This window comes from Coturnix japonica, chromosome 1 (genome assembly GCF_001577835.2).
Source record: "Coturnix japonica isolate 7356 chromosome 1, Coturnix japonica 2.1, whole genome shotgun sequence".
Taxonomy (NCBI): Eukaryota; Metazoa; Chordata; class Aves; order Galliformes; family Phasianidae; genus Coturnix; species Coturnix japonica.
In genome coordinates, this window is record NC_029516.1 from 161965565 (window position 1) to 161990463 (window position 24899).

General features: G+C 38.1%; 1 protein-coding gene across 1 annotated transcript; it reads right to left on the minus strand.

Moving 5' to 3' along the window:
• Positions 1-5049: 5049 nt before the first annotated feature.
• AASDHPPT (aminoadipate-semialdehyde dehydrogenase-phosphopantetheinyl transferase) lies at positions 5050-24804 on the minus strand. Its single transcript, XM_015852223.2, has 6 exons — positions 24634-24804; positions 23767-23992; positions 13863-13984; positions 13551-13712; positions 8562-8639; positions 5050-6477 (listed from the first exon to the last, which is right to left on the minus strand). Exons 1-6 carry the CDS (start codon positions 24775-24777, stop codon positions 6319-6321), a joined length of 891 nt encoding a protein of 296 aa, XP_015707709.1. The 5' UTR covers positions 24778-24804; the 3' UTR covers positions 5050-6318.
• Positions 24805-24899: the final 95 nt, after the last annotated feature.

A 24899-nucleotide genomic window follows, 5' to 3' on the forward strand; every position in this document is an offset into this window, starting at 1 on the left:
AACAATAAACTTTTTTTTTTATTATTTTCAAACTACATACAGGTATTTCTGCTTATCCAAACTGCAGAGAGAAATGCAGATGTATTTTTAAGATAAAGGTAAGATACTCAATATGATATATATACGTATATATATGTGTGTGTATATATATCTGTTACACACATAACATTCTTTTATAACACCATAAACAATATGTAGCATTGCTATAATACATTACATACACCACAGCATCCAATACATACCATGTAAGGATATATAAAGCCTATTGCTGTATTTATAAATATCATTTATACTTTCATTTTCCTTTTTGCACTTCCCAGCCCCTTCTGCACTGCTTATTCGGGTACTATACCTCAAAATCACAACCATTGATGCTTTTGATACTGTGGCTAAAACTGCAAACATTGATGAGAAGCGGCTATTAGCAAATTCATGGGGCAGAAGCAGTGGAAGGATCGAAGAGATTTAATTAGCTACAGATGGCCAGCTCAGGAAGTCTAGCGACAGCCATAATTTGGTGAAATGCCTTGCCACTTAAAGCACTGCTGGGAAATTGAGCTTCATAATATAATAGTGCCAGAAGATTAGCATCCTCTTTAATATTTCTTCAAAGCAAACCTAAACAAGGAAGGCATTACCTTTAATTGTGCAATTTTGCTAAATGTTTCAAATATTTTAGAAACTCATAATGGCTTTGAAAAACTTCTGTACCTCCTGTGAAATTGATCTAAAGCTGTAATGCCTATAGATCTTTGTTGTAGTCATAGTGACTAAAGTAATCTGAGGTCTTTCTCCCACCTGAGGTTTAAATGTATTTCTTTAGCATTTTCCCAAAACATCCCATGAAGCCTATGATGCAGAACTGTACTCAGATCAATTTTCTACTGACCAAAATAAAGTTTTCTCAATAATAAAGACATCAGCAAGTGTATGGTTATGGTCTGAGTCCCAACCTCAATTAAGCATATTAGGTCAAATTGTTAGCTGCTGCATATCTGTATAGTTACATCCCCTCAAATTAAATTGCAGCAATCCTAATTTACTCTGCCTGAGGGACAGAGTTAACAAGAAAAAGAAACAAAAACAAAAACACCTCTTTCTTGTTTGCACCCTTCTTAAAGGGAAAGAAAGATACATTTTGCATTATGTGATTACTGCAGTGCAAGATTATAAGGAAGGGATGCTTACCTACATGCATAGCTTTAAAATGGGCACAAACTGGAACACTGGAGGTTCCATGTAGATACCAGGAAGCACTTCTGTGCTGTGCAGGTGATGGAACATTGATACAGGCTATTCAGAGGCTGTCGAGTCTCTTCCTTGGAGGTCTCCCTAAGATGTCTGGATGTGGCCCTGGACCACCCTGCTCACGGTGACCCTGCTGGAGCAGGGCTTGGGCCTGAGGGACCCAGACAGCCCTTCCAACCTCAACCATTCAGTGAGATTCTGTTGCAACAACTTCCAGCTCACATCATAAGATGTAGGAAAAACAAAATAAAAACTAATTATCAGTCAGGCAATTGAGAGTCTAATATGCAGCAACATTAAGTAAGTTCAGTGAAATAACAAGGGAACTTAAGCTCACTTACAACACAGGTGTGCTCTCTGCACTTCTGACCCAAACAGGACTATGTTGAACAGCCAAGTAACCATTGTAGCAGGCTGCAATAAGTTCTGCACTGTCAGGCTCATGCTTCTGCCCCTGTATTTGTGTGAGGACGTATGAGACATCCTATGTCACCCTGGTCTCCATCACCCCTAGTACTGCTGTCCCAATGGGAAGGGAAGAAGCACACATGGTTAACCTATGTGTGAATTCAAAGGTAGCCCAAGCTTCTGCTTTCTGTCTGTTATCAGAGATTTCCCTGGATAAATTGGATGTGACTGGTCACTTGAATGAAATTCCACCTACTGCAAGATTAAAGGAAAGCAATTTTTTAGAACACTGAACCAAGGCTGGAAACCTTAAGCTACTGTGACAACAGAAACTCACTACTTTGAAAATCTTAACAGGAACTCCAGAAGCATGTAAGATGAATACTAGTATTTCACCTTGATGGGAAATACAAAAAATATAAAAAATATTTATATTACTGATTGACTGAAAAACCGATTGAAATAATTTCAGCTGCTTTGAGACCTTTTAGCAAAATCAAACTAAGAATTTCTTTTCATGAGTTGAAAGCTAGAATTACCACACTTTCATCTTGTCTTTCACATTCATTTCCCCCTGTCATTTACAGTCTTAATGTATAATTTTTCACTTGACTTCTCCATGAATTTACTGGGGGGATACTGGACCAGTTTCTGGTAATGACATCAAAATATTTGCTTTTTGGCTCTGGGGTATCTCTCTGTCAGTAACAGCTTCCCAAACAGGGAGCAGCTGATTAAAAGATGCTGCAGTGAAAGGTCCCTGAACCAGGTAAGGCCACATAAGGAAACAGGATGGAGCTGATATGTCTGAAAATATTAATTATTTTCACTTTAATCTATAAATCCAAAATAATTTTCCAAGACTTTTCACAGGAGGGAGAGACACTGAGGCCTTACTACAACCTGAAGAACCTTTCTGTTCCATGACATGGTTGTGAAATTCTTCAGACACTTCCTTGCATGTTCCAATAAGAACCACTATGCTACACTGTAGCCTCTCTCATTTGAAAATGCTATCTTCTGACACAGCTTAAATAGCATATTAATTTTGCAATTAAGCCCGAATAATGAAATACTCTCTGTAAAGCAGAGCACAATAACATTGTCATAGTTTGTGTCAAGAAAGTAGGTTGCACTTCATTGAACTAAAATTGCAGGAATAATGCAGGGAGTCTCCTTGCAATTTGAAATATCTATTCTCTGGATAAACGTGCCCAGGATCATAAATATAGGAAACTACTATGTCCAGCCACTGGTAGGTTTAGACAGCTGTTAAGGAGGAGTCTGAATCACTGTTTTAAACTTGGTTCAATCAATACTGACCAAATACTGCTCACCTTCTTTGTTGCAGTCTCGTAAAGCTCCAAAAAAAAAACCAAAAAAACCACACACACAAAAAAACCCAACCCAAACCAACCTACAACAACAAAAAACCTAACTCTATGCTCACTTGAACAGCTACTTTTCCTTCCTATCTTGCTTTTCTTTTTGCATCATGGTTTTATTGCAATGCTTAAGGTAAAGATGACTGAGTTGAATTACTGCCTACATGCTAACAAGAACCTCTAAATTACAATCAAATTCATACCTCCTCTTATATTTATACTACCATTTCTTGGCTGAGTAAGATCTAGAACAACTGATTAACATCAGTGCATTTGATTCCATAGTACAGTACAAGATATATTTTGCATAGGTTTACAGACATTGTGAAAGCCTGAATGAATACATAATTCACTTTTCAAAACTACATATTTTCACATCAAATGGCACCAGTCTCTTACCACATAACTGCAATTTGTCTTGAAGTTTTGACACTTGAAGGTCCTATTCCACTCCAATGCTTTAAGCGAAATGCATGAAGATTTAGGAGACGGTAATATGTCCAAGCTAAACACATTCATCTGCTTTTGGTCATTAAAGAGCAAAACTGAAAAATTAAATTGAACAGCTATGTTTTGTGCTGAGAACACACTTCATATCTTCTTACATTTCAGGCTCCAGGTTATGTGGTGTGGTCATGTTTAGGGCAGCGTGGATGAAACAAAAGAGATGAGGGAAGGAAGCTCTGGAGAAGGGATCAGAATGCTGGAGAATTTTTGGATGTAATTGGGAAATCTCTTGAGGATAGAACAGTGATGGAGACTAGTAAAGGTCACCTTATCTGCACTGGACTGGGGAAAACACTCTGAGGTAGTGAGGAAAGTTATAGCTCTGTTGGACCAGTACTTCTGAAAAATGCATGCACACTCCATAGGCATTAAGAACTGTACTCTGAGGAAACACAAGGAAGACAGAGTAATGACCATGTATGAACATGACTTAATTTTTATATAATGGAAAATGTGATGTTGAATGCCAAAGGACCTTAAATTAATAATATATGGCTCTACTTGGACATAATATCTAAACTTATTTTAATATGTGCCTCTGTGACAGACAGATGTTCAGATAAATTCTGGTGACAGAGCTTTTAGCTGGTCTTTTAGCTGCATGTAGGTAAATTTCATGCCTACACAGCCACTCTTTTCCACACTGCTAAATACAAGTATAAAAACTGTCAGTTTGCACTGACACAAAGCAACTTGACCCAAATGGTTTTTCACAAGGCACCATCATCACCTAATCTTAACCTACTTAAGGCTAAAAGAGAAGAGATTTCAAGTAGCAAAGTGTAAATGAAATACATGGGAAAAATTTACTGTGAAGAACTGCAGCCTCATGGATGATTCTGTCTAGATCTTTAGAAACCAGATGGTAAATTAAACTGTCTCATACAGCTGCAACTGATGGCAGCCTCAATGACTGGTGAAGACTGGCACAAACTGGAGCAGTAACAAGCAGGCAGTTGTGAAGCTTAGTCGTTTCTATACCCTCTTATTCTGAACAGGCCTTCTTCTTCTGTGGGCTATCATTGCTAATGACTACAACAGGGCTTCCAAAGCCAGTGGCAGAACATGTCCATTCTTTCAGCTTGGCAACAGTTCTAATTATCTCAGCTCTTAAACACCTTTACATGCTTGCACAGCTGGGTTATAGAACAGTTCAGATAGGACAGAATAAAATTAAGTCAAATGAAGCAGTAAAAATATCCTACAGCAGTAAATTTTGTGGACACATACCCTCTGGAATAGTCTTTTCTGACCTTAGTGGAAGTCCAATTATTTAGTGAAATTCATATTTCATTTTTGAATCCAGTGTGAAATGTTTGACTTAGAATTATTCTACCTCTAAAAATTATTCTACATTTCTATTAACTTCAAATTCGAAGTTGCTGAACATCTAATTTAGTTCCTGTGGAGTCTGCTGCCTGTGGAGAGAAAATGCACTACCATCAATGATTTGTGGTTTTACAGAGAAACAAAAACAAAAACAAACACCAAAACCCCATGATTAGCGTGCAATATGAGAGATTCATTAAAATGGATACAAAATTATTAACCCAAACTAGCAGAAGTAGAAAAGTTTAGCAGCATATATGATTCAGGATTACCTGCAGTGAAACCTTAAAACCTTACATCCTTATCTAATCTCATATTCATCTATGTCATACAGCATGGCTTTATAGCGAATATATTCTCCTTGAGTCAGAATACAATAGCCAATTTTTGCACAAATCTTAATTCACAGAAGAGTCATGTTTAACTGTAGGAGAGAAACTTCAGAGCTATGAAAATCATTCTATTGAGTATGAGATTCAATCCCTTTGGTATGTTTTCTTATATTTAGGAAGATCACAAAGTATCTATGACTTAGAAGAAAAAAAAAAAGAGAGAGTGATGTCGCAACATCAAATTCAACTTGGAAAAGAATATGAAATATTCTAAAACAATACTCCAGATCTACAGATTTTCTACAGAAATTTTAGTTTACTGTAACATAATAAAATACTTTGTCTTCAGGTGCTGAAGCAATTGTTGGTTTTGTTTTCTCCACAGAACTTAGTTTCTAAGATTGTGAACCTGTAAGTGCAAGCCTGGGAAAACAGAACTGCTGATTAGCAAACATCTATGACTCAGTGTAAAAACAAACAACAAAACAAAACAAAATGGAAGTAAAAAGAAAATCAAAACTTCTATTAGATAGAAAAAGTTTTAATTAAGGTTTTAAGTGAAAAGGATATGGAATATTTTTATGTTAAATTCCCGCCTCAAAATAATTTTACAGTTTTAGTTCCAAGAGCACAACTCAGATGTCATCAGCTTGCTTTTACACAACTAAACCTCAAATCTTGTACAATACTTGCACCATATAATAGCAGCAAAAACATTTTTACCCATTTCTCTGGCTTTATTCACTGGAGTATAAAACTATGATTTTTTTTTAAGATAAAAGCTGACATTAAATAATAATTTAAGTCCAACATAAAACACACAAACACACCTCCATGTGTTAAGCTCTTGCTGATTGACAACATTATTGTAGCTTTGCTTCCTGTTACCAGCAACAGTAATTACTAAAGCATGAGAGAATCAAGAATCAAAAATTCACGTGGTCAGCTTAGACTTTTCACTTCGAATTCCTTCAGCAAGGAAACATGTTATCTTCTTAAATACTGACAGAAAATGTCAAGTTTGATAAGGGAAATATATAAAACATGAGAAAACAATTCTTATTTACACATGTGCATGTATTCCTACGATCTTTTGTTTCTAAGCATTCTCATCTTGAATTTGAACTCTGTTTCATTGGACTCTCTTGCTTAGAACAAAAGTTATCCCAGTATGCAGAATCCTCAGGTGTAATTGGAATTCCAGGTGCAACTAAATCTTCAAAGGTCAATAATGTAAACTGTGGTCGATGAGACAGCATGGAACACACCTAAGGAAAACAGATATTAATTTATCATGAATCAGTAAATCTCCATTTTCTTCCTGCAGCTTCCCATGTAAAGTTAAAACTACATTTTGCTTTCTGAAGAAAGAAGGCATTCCAGTTAAAACAATGTCACTGTTGCTAATTTGGGCTATACATCAACTAACAGAAGCATGTAACAAGGTGCAAACAAAAAGTAAGTTTGCTTTGATTCAGCTCAGAAAACACAGAACTAGGGACAGAGAATTCTATAAACACCATAGAACAACTGTTTAAGCTCAGAAAAAGCAAAAATAAACTACTACATTACTACACTCTACATCAGACATGATTATTTGGGACAATAGCATTAGGATTTACTCCAGTGGAGGAATGTCTACTCAAACTCCTCTTAATAACAGCCATCACTGGAGCTGTGCACACACTCAGTCTACTCACACAAACTCCTAGGGACAAAAGCAGTAATAATTAAGCCACAATTCCCATTGTTAAATTGAGATTAGATACTGGAGATGCGTGTGTCACAGTCTCTGCATTAGCTAAACTGCACCTCAAAGAAAAATAGGCTTGTTTTCCTGAGCACATGTTACTGTAAAGCCCGCTGTATGTTACCTGCAAGCGTAACTCCAGGCAGGCAAAAAGTGCAGTTGCATGAATGACAAAGGCTGTAAGTTGTTCTTCTAAATAATGTCTACACATTCGATCTATCTAAACAAAGATGAAAAAAACACTTTCCCCTCGACATATTTAACGACAGATGGAATCCATTCTACAGTTTCCATAGAAAATAAGAAGGCCAATTTTATTTCCTCCATATTACTGTTAAAAAGTGTCCTGAAAAAGAAACACAAATGCACATAAATTTTCACTTCACTTCCATGCTGAAGGGTCAGAGAATGCCCACTTGTGCTACTCAATGTTTCCCATTTTCAGTGGACTGAGCTAATGAAATTTAGGTCATTATAAATGTAGTTATTAAGTATGCCTTTGAGACTTTTCTTGATTCAAATACTTTGCATTGTAACTCCCACTATACACCACATCTGTTCCTTCTGTGATAATTTTAAGGTGCATCACAGTGATTGCAATGGTCAGCAACTAATCCTGAATTCTGTAGCATACTTGCATAATAAGCATACTGTCAAACAGAATGCATGTATTTTTCCTAAATAATATTTGACAGAGTACATCCACAAATGTAGATTCCATCTGTTTTTTGAATTTAACCAACACAAGCTAAAAGATCTGCTTCACTGTGCTATCTGTGAACACAGACACAGATTTTGTAACCACTTTCATCCAGTGATGAAACTATTTTTTTGTAGTTCCTGGTACAGTCTTGCTAGCTACATAATGGACAACAATAGATTCACTTCCTTGTGAGCAACTCAAATGCCACAGACGCTTTCCTTTTGCTGATTCTCTGGCTATTTTAGCTATGACTTTGGCAATCTGCTTCAAATTTGACTTCTGCTGCTATTTTAATGGCCCAGGTCTTTGCTAAATTATACAGAAACTCCTGAAAAGCTTTTAAGTAGCTTTGTTGCCTCACTTCATAAAAAGAATACACAGAATGAAGACTAATGCTGCTGTTCTTCCAATCTGTCTGTTGTTCTTGCTTGTCTCAAGAACTGTTCTAATGGTGTTTGAGAGCTGGATCTGCTTTCAAATACATGAAATGGTGGTCTTCCATTAAAACAGGAGATGGTGAAACAGTTCAAAAGATAGATTAGTTTGCATCTACAAAATCCGTATTTCCGACTTCAGCCTAGCAGGCTGTAATAAAAAACACTGAATCGTCTCTTGAATAAACACAGTGAATGCTGTAGCATATACATTTTAGATTTAACATTATCAGCTGCTGTCTTCTGAAACCACTTCGCCTTCCCAGCTTGTTCCTGAAATAGGCACAAACAGACTAACTGTAACAGTCCTCCAACAATCTAACACTGCAGTTAAGATAAGCTTTCCTGTCCTTGGCCCTACATCTGAGATGAGGCCTTATTTTAGCTAAAGCATCATGCTAAGCTTATGTTCAAGTAACTAGTTACCAAGACACCAAGACCTGCAAACACTTTGTAATTTCTTACATCAGTATGTTGCTGTCCAAATCCTTCTGGTTTCCCAAGAGCCACTGCAATGTGATGATAGTCATCTAACCGTGTTTCCTAGTAAAGATGAAAAACAGCCATGTAAACATTTTTTCTTCACTGTTTCCAGCACAGACTACACACATAGTTAAAATACGGCTCAGAACTATACAATAGCACCATTGAAATTACTTTAGAATCATGACATTCAGACGGCAATAGTCCTTCTTAGAAAGATTGCTGGAAACCTCAAGGATGCAGATACAGTTAGCAGAGATGAACTGTTAGCTATAGTTGAGCACCATCTCACCCATTTGTAGAGATTTATACACCAGTCTGTGACCTTAGTCTTCCTATGTTGCACCATTCTAAGTCACAAGCCATACAACCTATTTTAACTCCTTGTTTTCAAATGAGATTAATTATGAACTTTCTCTGGAGGACATTCTAAAGACCAAGGACACACATGTAAATTTAAAGCAATGACTTCCTTGCTCTTGGCTGTGGACATCATGCAAGTCCACAGCTTACAACTTCAAATTGCTGACTCTGATTGAGTACTCTGAAAACTGCTCTGTGGAAAAACAGTTTTCCACAAAAATATATTCTAATATATGTGTTATAGTTTATGTATTTAGTTTATGCATATATAAGTGTGTGTATATATATATGTGTGTGTGTGTAAAGTATATATATAAATATATACACATACACGTATAATTTATAATTTATAATAATACTTTAATTATAATGCTTTAATAATACTATTAATTGACACTATTAATAATATTTTAATATAATTTATATCTAACAATTTTATTTTCAAGTCCCCCACACCACAGAACAGCTAAGAATTCATCATAGGCAATTCATTTCAAAAGAAACTGCTTTTATGTATGGTTTCTAATGCTGATTTTATAGTCAAGTCATAATCCTGCTTTTGTTTTGTTTCTAATAAAGGGGAAAATGTTTTCCTTGTTTCTTTTTCAAAAATTTTCCATACCGTAACTGTACAAACTTTATAAAACAAAAATCAAGAACTGGAAGAATTTAATGTAAAAACAAACAATCTAGATGCTACTATTATTCTGAAAATCATTTACTTGAGTGGATACCCACCTGGGAGGTATGACTGAACCTCCTACTTCCATTTATCTGGAAATACTAACACACCATATAATTACAGAAAGAAAACGTCATGATGTCCTCTCTTCTGTGATTCCACAATAAGCACTGGACATAAAACAGGGACCAAGATGCTCAGCACCAATGTTCTGAATCCAGCTCAGTTAAGACAGTATCTGTTCTATTCACATGTAGAAGTACCATAAGGCTGAGGCACTTCACAGTCAAAGATGTGGGTGCCTTGGCCAGTAAGTGCTGGTGTGGGAGCAAAAGTAATGGCAAACAATTGGGATAGTTCTAGGGTGGCAATGTTCTGTGCTTGTCTTGAAGAAAAATGACCATGTACACTTTTTAATCACTTTACCTCCTCCCTGCCCTCTTTTTATTCTTAGCCTGTCCAAAAGTCTAAAGACTGATGAGACTGCACACAGCAGCCTACATCTGTTGTCAAATGACTGAAAACAACTGTTATAGCTCTTAGTAAAATGCACCAAAGTTTATTTTTCTGACACTAATTGTTAGATTACTTCTTAATGATAAGATTATATCATTAAACTATAAGCACACATCATGTAAAGTCTCTTACAGGTAGTTAACCAAACCATTTTCTTTCAGTTCAAAGCTGCACTTAACTGGAAGTGACTCCTTAGATAAGGGGGACCGTTCCCCTGCAAAAAGTCTTCTCAATGAATAATTAGAGGGTTTCCTCCCATTTACTTTGCCTACCCTCAGGGCATTAGAGGTCAAAAAACAGTTTTCAGCATTCTCTAATGAAATGTAACAAACTATGCCCTGTATTTTATCTTCATTGCTTCAGAGAAATGTAAGCCCCAAACAAGCAAATCCTTCATGGCTCCTGCTAATGCCCAGCAAAATCCTTACAGCGTGAAGTTAATGCAGCATAGAGATACTTAAAAAACAGTGTATCAATCTGTTTCATATTCATTTGGAGATATCTCTACACAACCTTATCAATTAAATCCCATTTCTTACATGAAAATGGATGACTAAATGAAAGCAGAAGCAGCATTGGAAACAAAACAAACAGTACAGAAATTCCTCTGGTTTTGTTAAGATTCTTGTCTATAAAACAGAAAACATATAATGGATCAAAACTTGTTTTTCTCTGAACCAACTAAAGGCACAATGAGACTTATAATTACCTCATTTCAAAGGCTCATCAGAATGACGTGCCTGGGATTCAGATCAGTCTGGATTCACTAAAACAGACAACTTATGAGTAAACTGTACCTTCACGGGCAGCAGAACTGATTGCTGTCTGAATCCAGGTGGATTAGCTAATCTTGGAAACAAGCTTTAATTCCTATTTTTTCCTCAAAATACAACAGAACAAACTCTTCTTATTGAGGGTAAAAAAACTCCATTACTAATGCAACTAACAACAATTACTCAATATGCTTTAAATTAATCCAGGTAATCTCAATTTGGAAGGAACTTGTTTATTTGTAAGCAAACCAAGCAAGTATTTGCTGCCAAATCACACAGTCAATTATTTGTGTTTTTGATCCATCTCCTACCATACATTAAGAATTCTGTGAATAAGAAAATTGGTACATGTAAGGGAAACTGTTGATCACAGCCTGAACCTCTGATTAACCATCTGAGGCAAGCAACAAGTCAGTTGCAGGAGCACAGGTGAAGGTAATTCAGCTGTGCTCCTGGAAGGGGTGGAGCTTGACTCCACCTCTCCTAGATCCCATTTAAGGGCTGACCACTGAGGTAGCATGGTAGCATCTCTTTTTGGAGTTTTTGTGCTAAGCCTCAACATTGGTGAGCATTCATCTCAACGGAAGCCTCAGTGCTGGCGAGTCTTTCCTTAGATACCCTCTGGTTATCCATTACTCTGTGATTTCAACTATGTACTTGTATTATTTCAACTATAGAGTACAACGTTTTGTCTTCTCACAAGTTTCTTTTAAAACTATAGTGATTCTTAATTTTAGTCTGGAGACATATAACTGAAGAACTGTTTCAGTGGGTTTTTTTCCATTTCATTTTAATTAATGTCGATATTTAAATGAAATTACACCCAGCAGAGCTAGTATTTTTAATGAAATCTGATAATAAATCCTGTCTTTGAGATAATACAGTCTGCATAGTTATAAGGCCGTGCTCTTGGGAAGTAGTGGGCAAGCATGGAAGAGGAGGCTTTTCTCAGACAAAAATTAAATTAAGATTCTGGCAGTATTAATGAGGTACAAAGAAAAATATAATATTATAAAACATTTAAGTACTACAGGCAGCTATCTACATCATCATCTCTGGGCTATTTTATTCAATCAACCACCACCATGCCTTCAAAGATCAAAATTTGGAGCTTCAGAAGTTAATCAAAAGAGATAAATGCTTCTCTGATGATGGTACAGTTAGCATTAATGCAGAAAACAGTCATATTACAAGATGTGTCACAATCTGTCCTAGGATATTTCTTGCCAGTCTGTAATTCCCACTATAGGATTTCATGACATGCTCAAATCCTGGAGACCATGGGAATATTAGTATGAGGATTGATTTAACATGGGTAGATTTAAAAATAACAGAAACCCAAGTGTGACTAGAGATGCTGAAAGGAATGAACTCTGAACAGGTTAAATGTTACAGCTTACAGGTTAAATGTTAACTTACACTGTATTTATTTTTTTATTCACTACACGCATACCACATGTACTATGTATGATAGGTAAAACAAGCATACACCAGATACTGGTCATTCAGACAAGCTCTACCAGAACAGTCATGTCCAACAATACAGATATTTGCAAAGTGCAATGTTTCACACATACTGCAAGCTGATCACTCAAATAGAAAGCACACTTGACTATTTTCTCAAATAGAATTATAAAGCATACATTCTTTGATCTTCCAGTCAGCTACAGACATGCTGCACAACCTTACAGAAGATGGAGACAGGGACAAATGGGAACAAAAGCCCCTTTCTAGACAACTTTAAAGTCACATTGTTTTTTCCACTTTTCCCTTTCAGTAACAGATTAAATGTGTTTCTGGAGGGCTTGTGGTTTCTTTCTTTTTTAGATGGTTAAATATTGTGAGATGATAGCATCAGTTCTTTCTCTCCCCACCCATTAAAACACATTAGATGGCCACTGGTCACTCCCACAGATGTTTTAGTGTCAAGTCTCAATAACTTTCAAGGAGGAAAAAAAACAAGTAAAAAAAAGAACCAAACATGTTAACAAAGGCAAAACCTAACACTCAGAAGACTGAGCTCAAAAAGTATGTTCCAATGAAGTAAAGGCAATTGTTTTTTGCATCTGCCCATTCCAATACACAGCAACCAGTGAGTACCTCTTCAATTCAAACCTTCACAAGCGCACTGCTTCTTCATTCAAAAAGGTGAAGGGGAAAAAAAAACAAAAACAAAAAACCAACCAAACAAAAACACAACCAAAGAGTTGAAGACAATACTGTCATTTCATAGATGTAATATAAATGCTAACTAATGGCATTAGTTATCACCAGTCTCGTTCTCAGCGAACTGATCACAGAATCACTGAGTATCCAAGTTTGGAAGAATTTCAGAATTTTTTACACTATTCACAAGTCAGGTCTGAATACACCTCACTGAACTTCCTGCATGGCCTTGGATGAATATCCTCAAGTGCCAGAATGACACTCCAGGAACAGGAGAAATAAAAAGCCATTCCAACGAACGTACTTTGTAGGAGCATTTTGTGACTGACAAAAATGTTTTTACATGTCAGTGATTTACACCCTATGCGTTAATCTATATCTTTACAATGTAGTTGTACAAAATAAAGGTGTGAAGTTACAATTAAAAAAAAAGTGTAATGTGATTAAAAATAAAAATTGAAGATTTCTTACCTCAAAAGTCCACTCTTCTTCTTTTTCTCCATCCAACAGCATCTGGGTCTCATTATACACCTTCCCTATTTCCATTTGCAATGGGGACACATTAAATTCAATTCTTTGCAAGTTAAAACCAATCCCAACTCCAATAGCCTTCAAGAAGCTTTCTTTTAGGGCCTAAAAGACAAAAGTTAAACAGATAATCTCTATATGATCATGAAACTATAAAACTATATAGTTTTCTCATAATGAAAGGAATAGCATAACACACTAAACAGTTTACATGTTGTAATATTGTAGTTTTTAAATAGGAAATAAATGTATTACCCAGTGTCGATGAAACATATCCAGCTGCATCCACTCATTATTCATAGACTTGATTACATGCCACTCTCTCTCAGTAAACTGTCGCTTCATGATATGAAAGAAATTCGGAATTGAACTACTACCTACAGATTTGAAAAAAATATTTACAGGAATTTTAATAGAGAAGTAATGATAAGCAAATGAAATACTTTATTGCTCTGAAGAAAAGCTCACTCATAAGAAAAGAAATATGAACACATGCTGCTCTGCAATCTGAATTTACGTAGCTTCAAAGCAGTGAGCAGATGCTGCTGACAGCTCAGAACACAGTATTAAAGAAATCATTCCTATGGCGAAATTGTTACATAAAAAATCTGATATGAGAGTCAAATACATTCCATGTTTTCAGACAGTATTTGACCATTAGAGATCATATATTAAAAAAACTATATCCAGCTATAAGAGCAGCACATAAAATTTTTAGTATTTGACAGCTTGACGGAGCAACATTTTAAAAACAGCATGCTGCTTGTCAGAATTCATCAGGCTATTCTGCCTTCTGTCGTTGGACAGTGGGATATCAAAGAAACACTTTCAAGCACATGCAGAAATACAGACCCTCAAGTTTATCATACAGACAAAAAACAAACAAACAAAAAAGCCTCAAATCCCTGGATTAAATTTAAGCCTCCACCAAAATCAGCACAGCTGTGTACTGCCGTCACAGCTTTTCAGGGACTACACCAGTTCTCCCCTGTAGTCCTAATTTATTTTGCAAGAGATGCTACAGATTGTGTGGTTATATTGATCAATGGCATTTCTACAATGCACTGGAAGCTATGGACATCATTACACACTTCACTAACCACACACAACCTGTATGATTAACCAGTATACCGTGCAATCTGTCCAATAGGGCTTACAGCTGGCTAAGCAGACAATGGCACAAAGCAATCTATTTGCTTTAGTTGGGATAACCAAAATCTGGATAGAGAAAATTCCATACACTGAGACAATATTTTTTGTAGTGTATGCAATGCTCTTGTTAAAGGGAAATACTAGTTGTGTTTAATGCAAACTAATCTCATCTCCCTCATTGCAAGGCCATTCTTAATTATTTGATGGGCAAGCCCAGAGTGCAATGATTATTAAACCCCTTTCATAAAGTGGTTGTCTTCTACATGTGTATGAGCACTGTATAAAAACAGATACTGGCTGCAGCAATATTTGGAGTCACACTGAAGCACAGACTCAGGTTAGATTTCCTGACAATTTCCTTTCCAGGTCATACTGCAAAATGGAATCTGACATACTGTACACATATATAATACGTGGTACTGACATTTCAGAGATGCCTTCAATTTCCTTTATTGACTACAGTGAAAAAACTTCTCAACATAGAAATAATGATGGTAGTTGCTGTAGTTAAAGGAATGATCCACAACAATCTGAGGACAGAAATAACATTCTTTTCAGGAGGAAAAGATACCAAGAAAGAAAAGCAACCACAATGTCAAGGATGGCGTACAACTATTAGACACTCCAACTTCCCTGAAACAATGAAAAATAAACGAAGCAATTCTTCACTTTGGAGAAAGATCTTTAATCTTGCTTAGTTTAAATGGACTTTTTTAAAATATGATAAGATGACTGTATTAAAAAACACTCCAAACTCTTTTATTTTCTCCTCCTCCTTTTCACAGGTATTTAAGGAAGCACCAACTGTTTCTTCAGATCACTCAAATGATGAAACATTTGAGAACTTCTTCCCCTGGCTCTCACATGCATGGTGCCTGCACATTATGCTAAACTGCTCAGATATGAGGTGTATACCATACCCTTTCATACTGCCTTTTAAGTCCTCATTCCTTTCTGGTCCTGAGTTTCTTCAGCTGTGCAACTACACTTCTCCGACATGATGCTGGACAATCATGTTCAGATTTACATGGTAAGCTGGCACTTCCTCCCACTGAAAAACTCAGGCACTGTTTTCTACTGATCTGCCCTCCCCATAGTTTTCCATTTTAATATGGTACAATCTGCGCAATGGATCAGATCACAGGATTCATGGCTCAAGAAACTGCTAGCAATACTACAGTTTGCTTAGTCTGTTTCTCCATATTTGTTTGAGCATCAGCGGAAAACAGATTCACAGAATCATAGGAAACTTTATATTGGAAAGGACCTCTGGAGACCATCTGGTCCAACCTTCTGTTGAAAACAGGGCCTTATATTATCCAGGGACCTGTCAAGCAGAGGTGGTGGAGTCGCCATCCCTGGCAGTGTTCAAGAGGTGTCTGGATACGGAGCTAGGAGATATGGTTTAGTGGCTTGTTGTAGCTATAGTAATGGGAGGATGGTTGGACTAGATGATCTTGTAGGTCCTTTCCAGTCTTAGGGTACTATGGTTAGGCTGCGGTTGGACTTGATGATCTTCAAGGTCTTTTCCAACCTGGGCAATTCTATGATTCTTTGATTCCTGTGATTCTATGAATGGCTATATCCCATGGAGGGGCCCCATCCAGAGCAGGGCATTAGTGTGAGGAGAAAAGTAGCAGCAGACAAAGTGTTAGAGATTCAACACAACCCCCACATCCCTGCACTGCTCAAGACAGGGGAAGAGGTAGAAGAGTTGGAGTGAAGCTGAAACTCAAAAGGGTCAGAAGACAAGAGTTCTTTATTTTTGTCTTTCTCACCATCTTACTCTAACACTGATAGGCAATAAATTATGTTAATCTTCCTCATACCAACTCTATTTTGCTCATGACAGTGAGGTCATGAAAGTACTAAGTGATGCTGGAATAGTCCAGTATCAGATCTGGAAGGTAAATGGTTGCACACATCTACATATGCTTTTTTTTGTTTGTTTTGTTTTGCACAAACTATTTCCATTGAAATACATAAATATATCATATAGAATCTATTCAACTCAAATGACAACCGGGTTTCTTCATTTGTTTTGTGAATATTAGGCCAAAAATCTGCTTTGCATCTTCCTTGTCAGACAGTAAAAATTCAGACCACATATAAATGATTGATTTTAAAAAGATGTAGGAGAGAGACGAAAGAACAAACCCTGTTTGAGAAAATGTTTCAGAAATAGTAGATAAATACAGAGCTATCTTTCTCCATTTTTTGACTTGCTAAAAATAAAATGAAGCAAGTTGCCTTTGTAGGAAAATAACAAGCCACTAAAATTGAGATCTATATACAGCATGCTATTAATAGTCCTACAGACAGTAGTATTTACCAATACAGAAATCTTCAGACTAGTTTAAGTTTACACTGCCACAAACACAAGGTTAACCCCAAAAGAGCTTGGTAATACAATGTTCACTTAGCAAGGCCAGTAACTCTACTGCCATACCTGATGCTTGTAAAACCATGACATGCCTGCTCAAGAATACGGAGAGGAACAGGTGACCAAATGTCCTCAGTACAGTTGTTAAACACTTCAACAATCTTCAGATTGTTTTGGTCAGACACAAAGTAGCTTATATTGTGTACTATAGCCAAACTAATTATAACTGATAGCTAAAAGCTACTACTATTAGCTTACTGATCAGCCAATCCCTAGAAAAAAAATAAAAACAGAATCTTACCTTCCTCGAATTGCATGAAACAAACAGGCCAGTGATCACAGAATTGTAGGGAATGGAACAGAGCTCCAGAGATCACTGAGTCCAAACCCCAAGGATCAGAAACTAATATCTAATCAGTACATACAAATTCACTTTCAGATAACAAGTGGGCCTAGATACAATGAGAAACACACTAGATAGCAAAATGAGAAACTGAAGAATCAACAGATCAATCTGTTTAGTGTAAAACACAGCATAGCTATAAATCCTGCATGCTAATGAACTGTACAGAATGAACACGTATTCAGGCTCTTGAGCTGCCAGTCCTTTGGTGTAGGACAGGACTTGATCTCTTGAGGTCCCTTCCAACCCCTGCAATTCTGTGATCTCTGAAGGAAACCAAAGAAAAATGATACAGAGAAAACATTACCTCTGTAACAGATGCCCAAGATGTTTATTAATACAATCTAAACCTTAAAAAGACATTTAGAAACTGAGAACAGAGAACAAATAATTATCTAGATAAATGACTAATTTAGAAGAACCAGACAGAAAATTAACAGGGCATGGTTTTTAAATCTATTAGCTCACACAGCTTTAGTGTTCATTGGAAACTGGATTGGCATTCTGTGACCTCTCTACCTTCCTGTCATTTTCTGGTGATTCTCTCAGTGATACATATATGTAATGCATATTCTTGTCTTACAACCAGTGATAATATCTTTTATCTTGGCATACCTCAGAAATGCAGCATTAGACTTAATATGCCAAAAAATTGAGCTTGCCTCCTTTGATTCACTCAACCTTTCCCAAACTGTAAAAATGGCAATATGGTAAAGAAACAACATAATTCAATAATGCATATTATTTTCCTCTGCACCCAGGATCTTTAAGTCCTCATACCATTAGCAAAACTGCCACAGGTTCAACTGCAGTAACTCTTGGACCCAGCAGTGATTAAACTTTTAGCAAGCTATCCTGACAGTCAACCAAAGAAAACAAGGAGCTGTAATTGATTAGATAGCAATACCCCCAGAACTGCACAGGAGCAATAGTCATTTTGATATGGCTGCTCCCCAGAAGAAAAAAAAAAAAAAAAGGTACAATTGCATTTATCTGGATACATCACATCTGATTCCTCATCAATTCAGAGACAAGTTGTTTATGGACTGGTCTCTTTTCAGTAGTGCGTGGGGACAGGACTAAGGGTAATGGGAAAACTACAGCATAGGAAGTTCCGCACAAATGCGCAGAAGAACTTATTTACAGTGAGGGTGACGGAGCACTGGAACAGGCTGCCCAGGGAGGTGGTGGAGTCTCCTTCTCTGGAGATATTCAAGACCCGCCTGGATGCCAACCTGTGTGACATGGTGTAAGGAACCTGCTTTGGCAGGGGGGGTGGACTCGATGTTCTCTAGAGGTCCCTTCCAACCCTTCAATTCTGTGATTCTGTGACTGCAACAGATATATGCTGTCTGCTTTTAACTTGCTTCTTGAGTAGAGAAAAGGAAAGTGGTTAAAATAAACAGGGTCTTATTAATAAGGACACTTCAGAAATTCCAAATTCATTTAATAAATGTATTTATTCGTAACTACCACATAAAGCAATTAAGACAATAAGCAATAACAAAAATCCTTTCTTGTCTACATTAATGGTTGTGCGTTTTATCTATTTAAAAGCTTTTTCCTAGGGCTTACACAGCCACACTGAGTAGAGCTTGAAGCAGCCCCAGTACCCCATCAAAAAATGTAAATTACACCATGAAAAAAGGTATTGTTTTCATTATGGCAGGTATCGAACAGTTAAAAGAATAATCATGTTTTGTCAGAACAGCAGGAACTCTGATTCCTTTGAACACTGAGGAGATTATGATGCATCATGACAAAATTAAACCTGAAATCCCCAAATCTTTTATCAAGGCAGTATGGTTGTAAGAACACAACTACAGATGTGAAAACATAAGCAACGAGTGAAACATGCTTATGCCTCTTTAAAGGTCACAGACATTTAAGAACAGAACAGGAGGAAGTTTTTCACCCAGGGGGATGCACCTGGAACAGGTTGCCCAATAAAGTTGTGGATGCCCCATCCCTGGAGGCATTCAAGACCAGGCTGGATGTGGCTCTGGGCAGCCTGGTCTGGTGGTTGGTGACCCTGCACACAGCAGGGGGGTTGAAGCTGGATGATCACTGTGGTCCTTTTCAACCCAGGCCATTCTATGATTCTATGACATGTTTCAACTGAGTTTTGACTCAAAAACAAAACAAAACTATCAACTATGATTCTATGAAAACAAAAACAAAAAACAAACAACAAAAAAAAACCCCAAACAAACAAGAAAACAAAACAAAAAAAAGCAACCACACAACAAAAACCTCAACACATTATTAGCACAAAGGCACCCAGATATAAAAATCACATTTTTCTGACAAGTCATAGTGTTACACTGCTGTAACATTACCAAAGCCTTCTGATTGCAAACATTAGGATGCAGCACAGAAGTCCGTCTTAGGATAGGAATCTCAAAGCCAGATGGAATAAACATTCTATAATGTCCCTAATAAAGAGCACAATAATTTTTCACACTTGTTGCCACATTTCTGACAAAGAGTCATTTCTTTACTGAAAGGGCTAAAATGAATCCACACACATTACCTCATTACCTCTCTATACAAATGGCAGCCAATTACTTCCAGTAATTAATTTATAACACAGTATGCATTTTCCCAAACCATTTAAGCATTCATATTAAAATAGAAAATTTTAAAATGAAAAGAATCTTTCACTTTAGTGTTTCTTCATCAGTAAGTTAATTAAATTGTGATTTAAACCTACCACAATAACCTGCTGGATTAAAAACTTACCACCTCAAGAAATTGTAATATTCAATATCTAAAGATGAAATCTTCCTCTTCTGCTATCACTACGTTATCAACTTCAATATCTGAACAAGTACAAGCCATGACAAAGCATTGCAAACCTGTGGAACTTGTGTAGAACTGTCTCTATTTGCAGTAGCTTTTTGTGCAGCCTGCCCTCACCTCCTGAGAAGTAGAATCATAGAATCACCAAGGTGGGAAAGGACCTAAAAGATCATCCAGTCCAACTATTCACCTATTAGCAATAGCTCCCACTAAACCATGTCCCTCAGCACAACATCCTGTCTTTCCTTGAACACCCCCAGGGTCGGTGACTCCACCACCTCCCTGGGCAGTCCATTCCAGTGCCTGACCACCCTTTCTGAGAAGTAATACTTCCTAATGTCCAGCCTGAATCTCCCCTGCCATAGCTTGAAGCCATTCCCTCTGGTCCTATCACTAATGACACAAGAGAAGAGGCCAACCCTCTTTTCAGTAGTTTCACTTTTCAGATTTTAATAATGCAGAAAAAGTAAAATTGAGACACCTTCAGTATTGATTATAAAACAGAAATAAATAGCACAGATTAAGAAAAGATGTTTATGTGCACTGCTCTTTATGTGTATATACTAGCACACAGTTGCTGAGCATATGTCTCCAGACTTGCAGTTGCGTGATATTCTCTTGTGTATTTAAAATGCACATTTTGTTCACTGGTTGAACAATAAAGGAGTGTAAGAAATAGAATATTGGAGACCTCCAGATTCTGTAGGATAATATCAGAGGATGGAGTGTTCTGCCCTTAAACAAGCATATTTAGAGAAAAATACTGTAATGTACTTTGTACATATGGAACTCTTTGTCTTTGTTGCTGCTCCAGAGTTTACAGCCAATCTACGCAAGTCGTTATGCTCAGAAATCCAACTTGCTTCCTAACAGCAAGACAACAGCACCACCCAGTGGAACCACAGGACAAAACATCACCAGGGAAGTCAAAGGTATCCAATAATCGCAGAGCTGCAACAAAAGCAGATCTTGTCTTCTCAGAATTACCAAGAACTTTCTCAGAAAGTATTTTAGGTGAGAAAAACTGCTAGCATTAGTTTATAATACAGAGGCTACAATTACAAATTCTATCCTTAATGTTGTTATTCACTGGCTTTCTTCCCCACCACACAGTACTAATAGCACATTGCTATCAGATATCTTTACCAAAGACACTCATTATAACCCCAACAAGAAAAAAACAAAACCTATAATCTACCAAATTTTTATATATTTTTCAACTTAATTCACAAACACTTATGTAAAGTTGCATAACAAGGCCAGGCACTGACACACTCCTGACAGTCACTTCTTGCATATAATGACAAGCATAGAAGTTCCTTCCTTTCACTACCATAAGATAGGACATATGTGCTCCAGACAAGATGTTGACAGCTGAATTACTTCAGAAGAGTGTGCTAACTACAGAACTTCAGGAACTGGAAATGAAAGCAGCAGTCTTGGAAAGATGTGTTTCATACTCCTCTATACACTCGGAAGCTTGACACCATGAATCCATGACCGTGGATACAATGACTTCCCCAATAGTACCATTTTCTGTTAACATATATCTAGATCTCTGTGAAAGCACTGAGATGTGTAAAGTAGCATTAGAAAGTATGTGCATTCAGGAATCACATCAGCCTGCATCTGTCACTAGCTTTGTTTTGGACAGGCCATCCAGATACATAATTTTTCAGTATGACTTCATTACAAAAATGTCAATTGAATTTCATCACTGAAGTCTTTGGAATTACTGGCATCTCCAGAATAACCATTATTTTCCTCTTTATAGGCAAAAACACTGCAGACTGTCTGTTTCAGATCTCTGCTGTTTTGTCACAGCAGCTGATGCTCCCAAATCCACACAGCTGCTGACTGCAGCTGTTCACTATGACACGGAGCCATGTGCTCTATTGCAGGAGCTCAGGATCACTGCCATCAGCAATACTAGGAAATGCTGGCAGGAGCCTCCCTCGATACTGAAGAAGTTATGAAGTGAATGCAGTATTCAAACACCTTCCCTATCTCAGACAGGGGTAGGAGGTGGAGGCAAGGGGGTGAGTCTGGTGAGTCACAGCTGCCAACCAGCATCACCTCACCATTGTCTTTTTTTCATTGTCTGGGGTCTACGGGTTCAAGGTCAAAACATAGTTAATTGGAGAGTGCTAAATGGAATTAATGTCTGTTTTATTATCTGTTTAATTCCCTGGTGAGGCCTCATCTGGAATATTGTGTCCAGTTCTGGGCTCCCCAGTACAAAAAAGACAGGGATCTCTTGGAAAGAGTCCAGCGGAGGGCCACTAAGATGGTGAAGGGCCTGGAGCATCTCCCCTATGAGGAGAGACTTAGGGAACTGGGTCTGTTTAGCCTTAAGAAGGCTGAGAGGGGATTTGATCCAGGTTTATAAATACCTGAGGTGTGGGAGCCATAGTGGTGAGGCTGGTTTCTTTTCAGTAGTGTGTGGGGACAGGACTAGGGGTAATGGGATGAAACTACAGCATAGGAAGTTCCGCATGAATGTGCGGAAGAACTTCTTTACAGTGAGGGTGACGGAGCACTGGAACAGGCTGCCCAGGGAGGTGGTGGAGTCTCCTTCTCTGGAGATATTCAAGACCCACCTGGACGCCGACCTGTGTGACATGGTGTATGGAGCCTGCTTTGGCAGGGGGGTTGGACTCGATGATCTCTAGAGGTCCCTTCCAACCCCTACAATTCTGTGATTCTGTAATTCAGTTCCTGTTGCTGGCTACACCACTGACTTACTTGTTTCCTTCATGCGCCTACTTGCTCCATGGCATGTTCCTGCTCTTGCTGTACATCAAATTTTGGGACTTATTAATGGCTTCACTCAGCACCTGCAGTTTGCTGCACTGTTCATCACTTTGTTTTGTTTTGCCTGGGAAAAACATAACAAAATCACTGTGCTCTTGCATTGGGCTCAAGCATAATTTGGGCCCAGCATTATTCTAGTCCCTTCAGAGGTGTATGTGTACAGAAACGGCCTTACCAACTGCCTACAGTTTCTAGCAGGAAATATCCATCTGAGAATTGGATCCTACTGCCCCTTGGAACCCACTGCCCCGACACTGAAAGCTGTCCTTGCTTCTACATCCCTAATTGGCCAGCAAACCTGCAGTTACAATATATGCAGCTTAAAAAACCTGTCAGCACCACAGCAGTACTCATGATCTTATTATTTAAGGATTCTGGTTTCTAAACTGGAAATACATTCCCATTTGGTGTAACAGGAAAACTTCAGCAAACAGTAAAGTGTGTGTAATAATTATTGTAAAAGAAAGAAAGAAACAGATACACAACACATGCACACACTCTTCTGATAACGCTAAATTGCTAGGACACATTGATTATTTGGGAAGCTTTGATGTCTTCAGCACTTAAGCATTACAGAATCTGCCTTGGTCACGGTAACGCATTACCTGGTAAATTAGTCTTCATTACATCAATGCCAACTTGAAGCTCAGGTTCGGCTGCAAGAACTGCATAATCTCCTTGATGAGAGACATTGAAGTTATAATTTGAACCTACAGTGAATACATTGTTTGCCAGGTAAGGTTTTCCTTTTGATGTCCTTTGCAAGTGTATTTCATTCCAAGGTATGCACAGCTTTTCTGCAATTAATTTCCGCATCAGCAGGCGACCGGCCTACAAAATAAAATGGAATCAGACAGAACTATTACGTGATGTACAACATAACTGCAGCTGCTAAAACACCACCTGCCTAAAAACAGTGTGTTTTCATTACTAAGTGAAAGTGTTTGTGACGGATTGTTTAGGTTTTCCCCTCTATAAAAGCCCTTATTAAGTAAATTTAGCCCAAAACCAAAAGCTTTTCACCAGAGCTGGGTGTGCAATACCAATATCACTATCAGCAGAGACAGACAGGGTCCACAAAAAGCAGAGTAAGCCTTAAAGGCTCCCATAAAATTGGTCTATCTTATTTACTTCAGATACTTCGCCGTACTGATGAATACTCCTTATATTATACTTTCTTTACACAGCAAAACTCTCTTTTATGAATATCCAGTGACTCGGGCACTTCATGAAACCAGCTGAAAGCGCTGGGTGACGCTTACAGACTCATCAGCAAAACCCCATTGCTATGGCACTGCTCCGTCGCTTTATTCTCCTACACGCCGCCCTCACACACAACCTCACAGCCAAGTCAGCTCTGCCTCCTCCCTCACTTCACGGCCCTTACGCTGTAACAGCGCGGCCTTGAGCTCCCCAGCCCTGAGGGAGCCGCTGAGCCCCTCCGCCGTGCCCCCGCCCTCCCGTGTGTGTACCAGGGCGGCTTTGGCATCTCGTGTATACACAAAGCGGCCGATGCGCTCCTTCTCCTCGGGCTGCACCAGCCGCGCCGCCAGCAGCCACTCGTCGCGGCGGGGTCGCCAGGCGGAGCAGGGAAAGGCCCAGCGCACCCCAACCATCGCCCTGAGGCCGGGGAAGAAGGGCGGGAGCAGCGACAGCCAATCCGCTGTCAGAACGGCGTGTGAGTGACAAGGGGAATGCGCCGGGTGTCAGCCAATCAGAGGAAGGGCGGTACCCTGCG

Coding starts and splice junctions, on each gene's coding strand:
- AASDHPPT (XM_015852223.2), bottom strand. CDS start 24,777: ATGGTTGGGGTGCGCTGGGCCTTTCCCTGCTCCGCCTGGCGACCCCGC. Junction 8,640..13,550: donor AAGAAGAGTGGACTTTTGAG/GTAAGAAATCTT, acceptor CATCTTTACTAG/GAAACACGGTTAGATGACTA. Junction 6,478..8,561: donor TTGGACAGCAACATACTGAT/GTAAGAAATTAC, acceptor TGTTTTCCTTAG/GTGTGTTCCATGCTGTCTCA.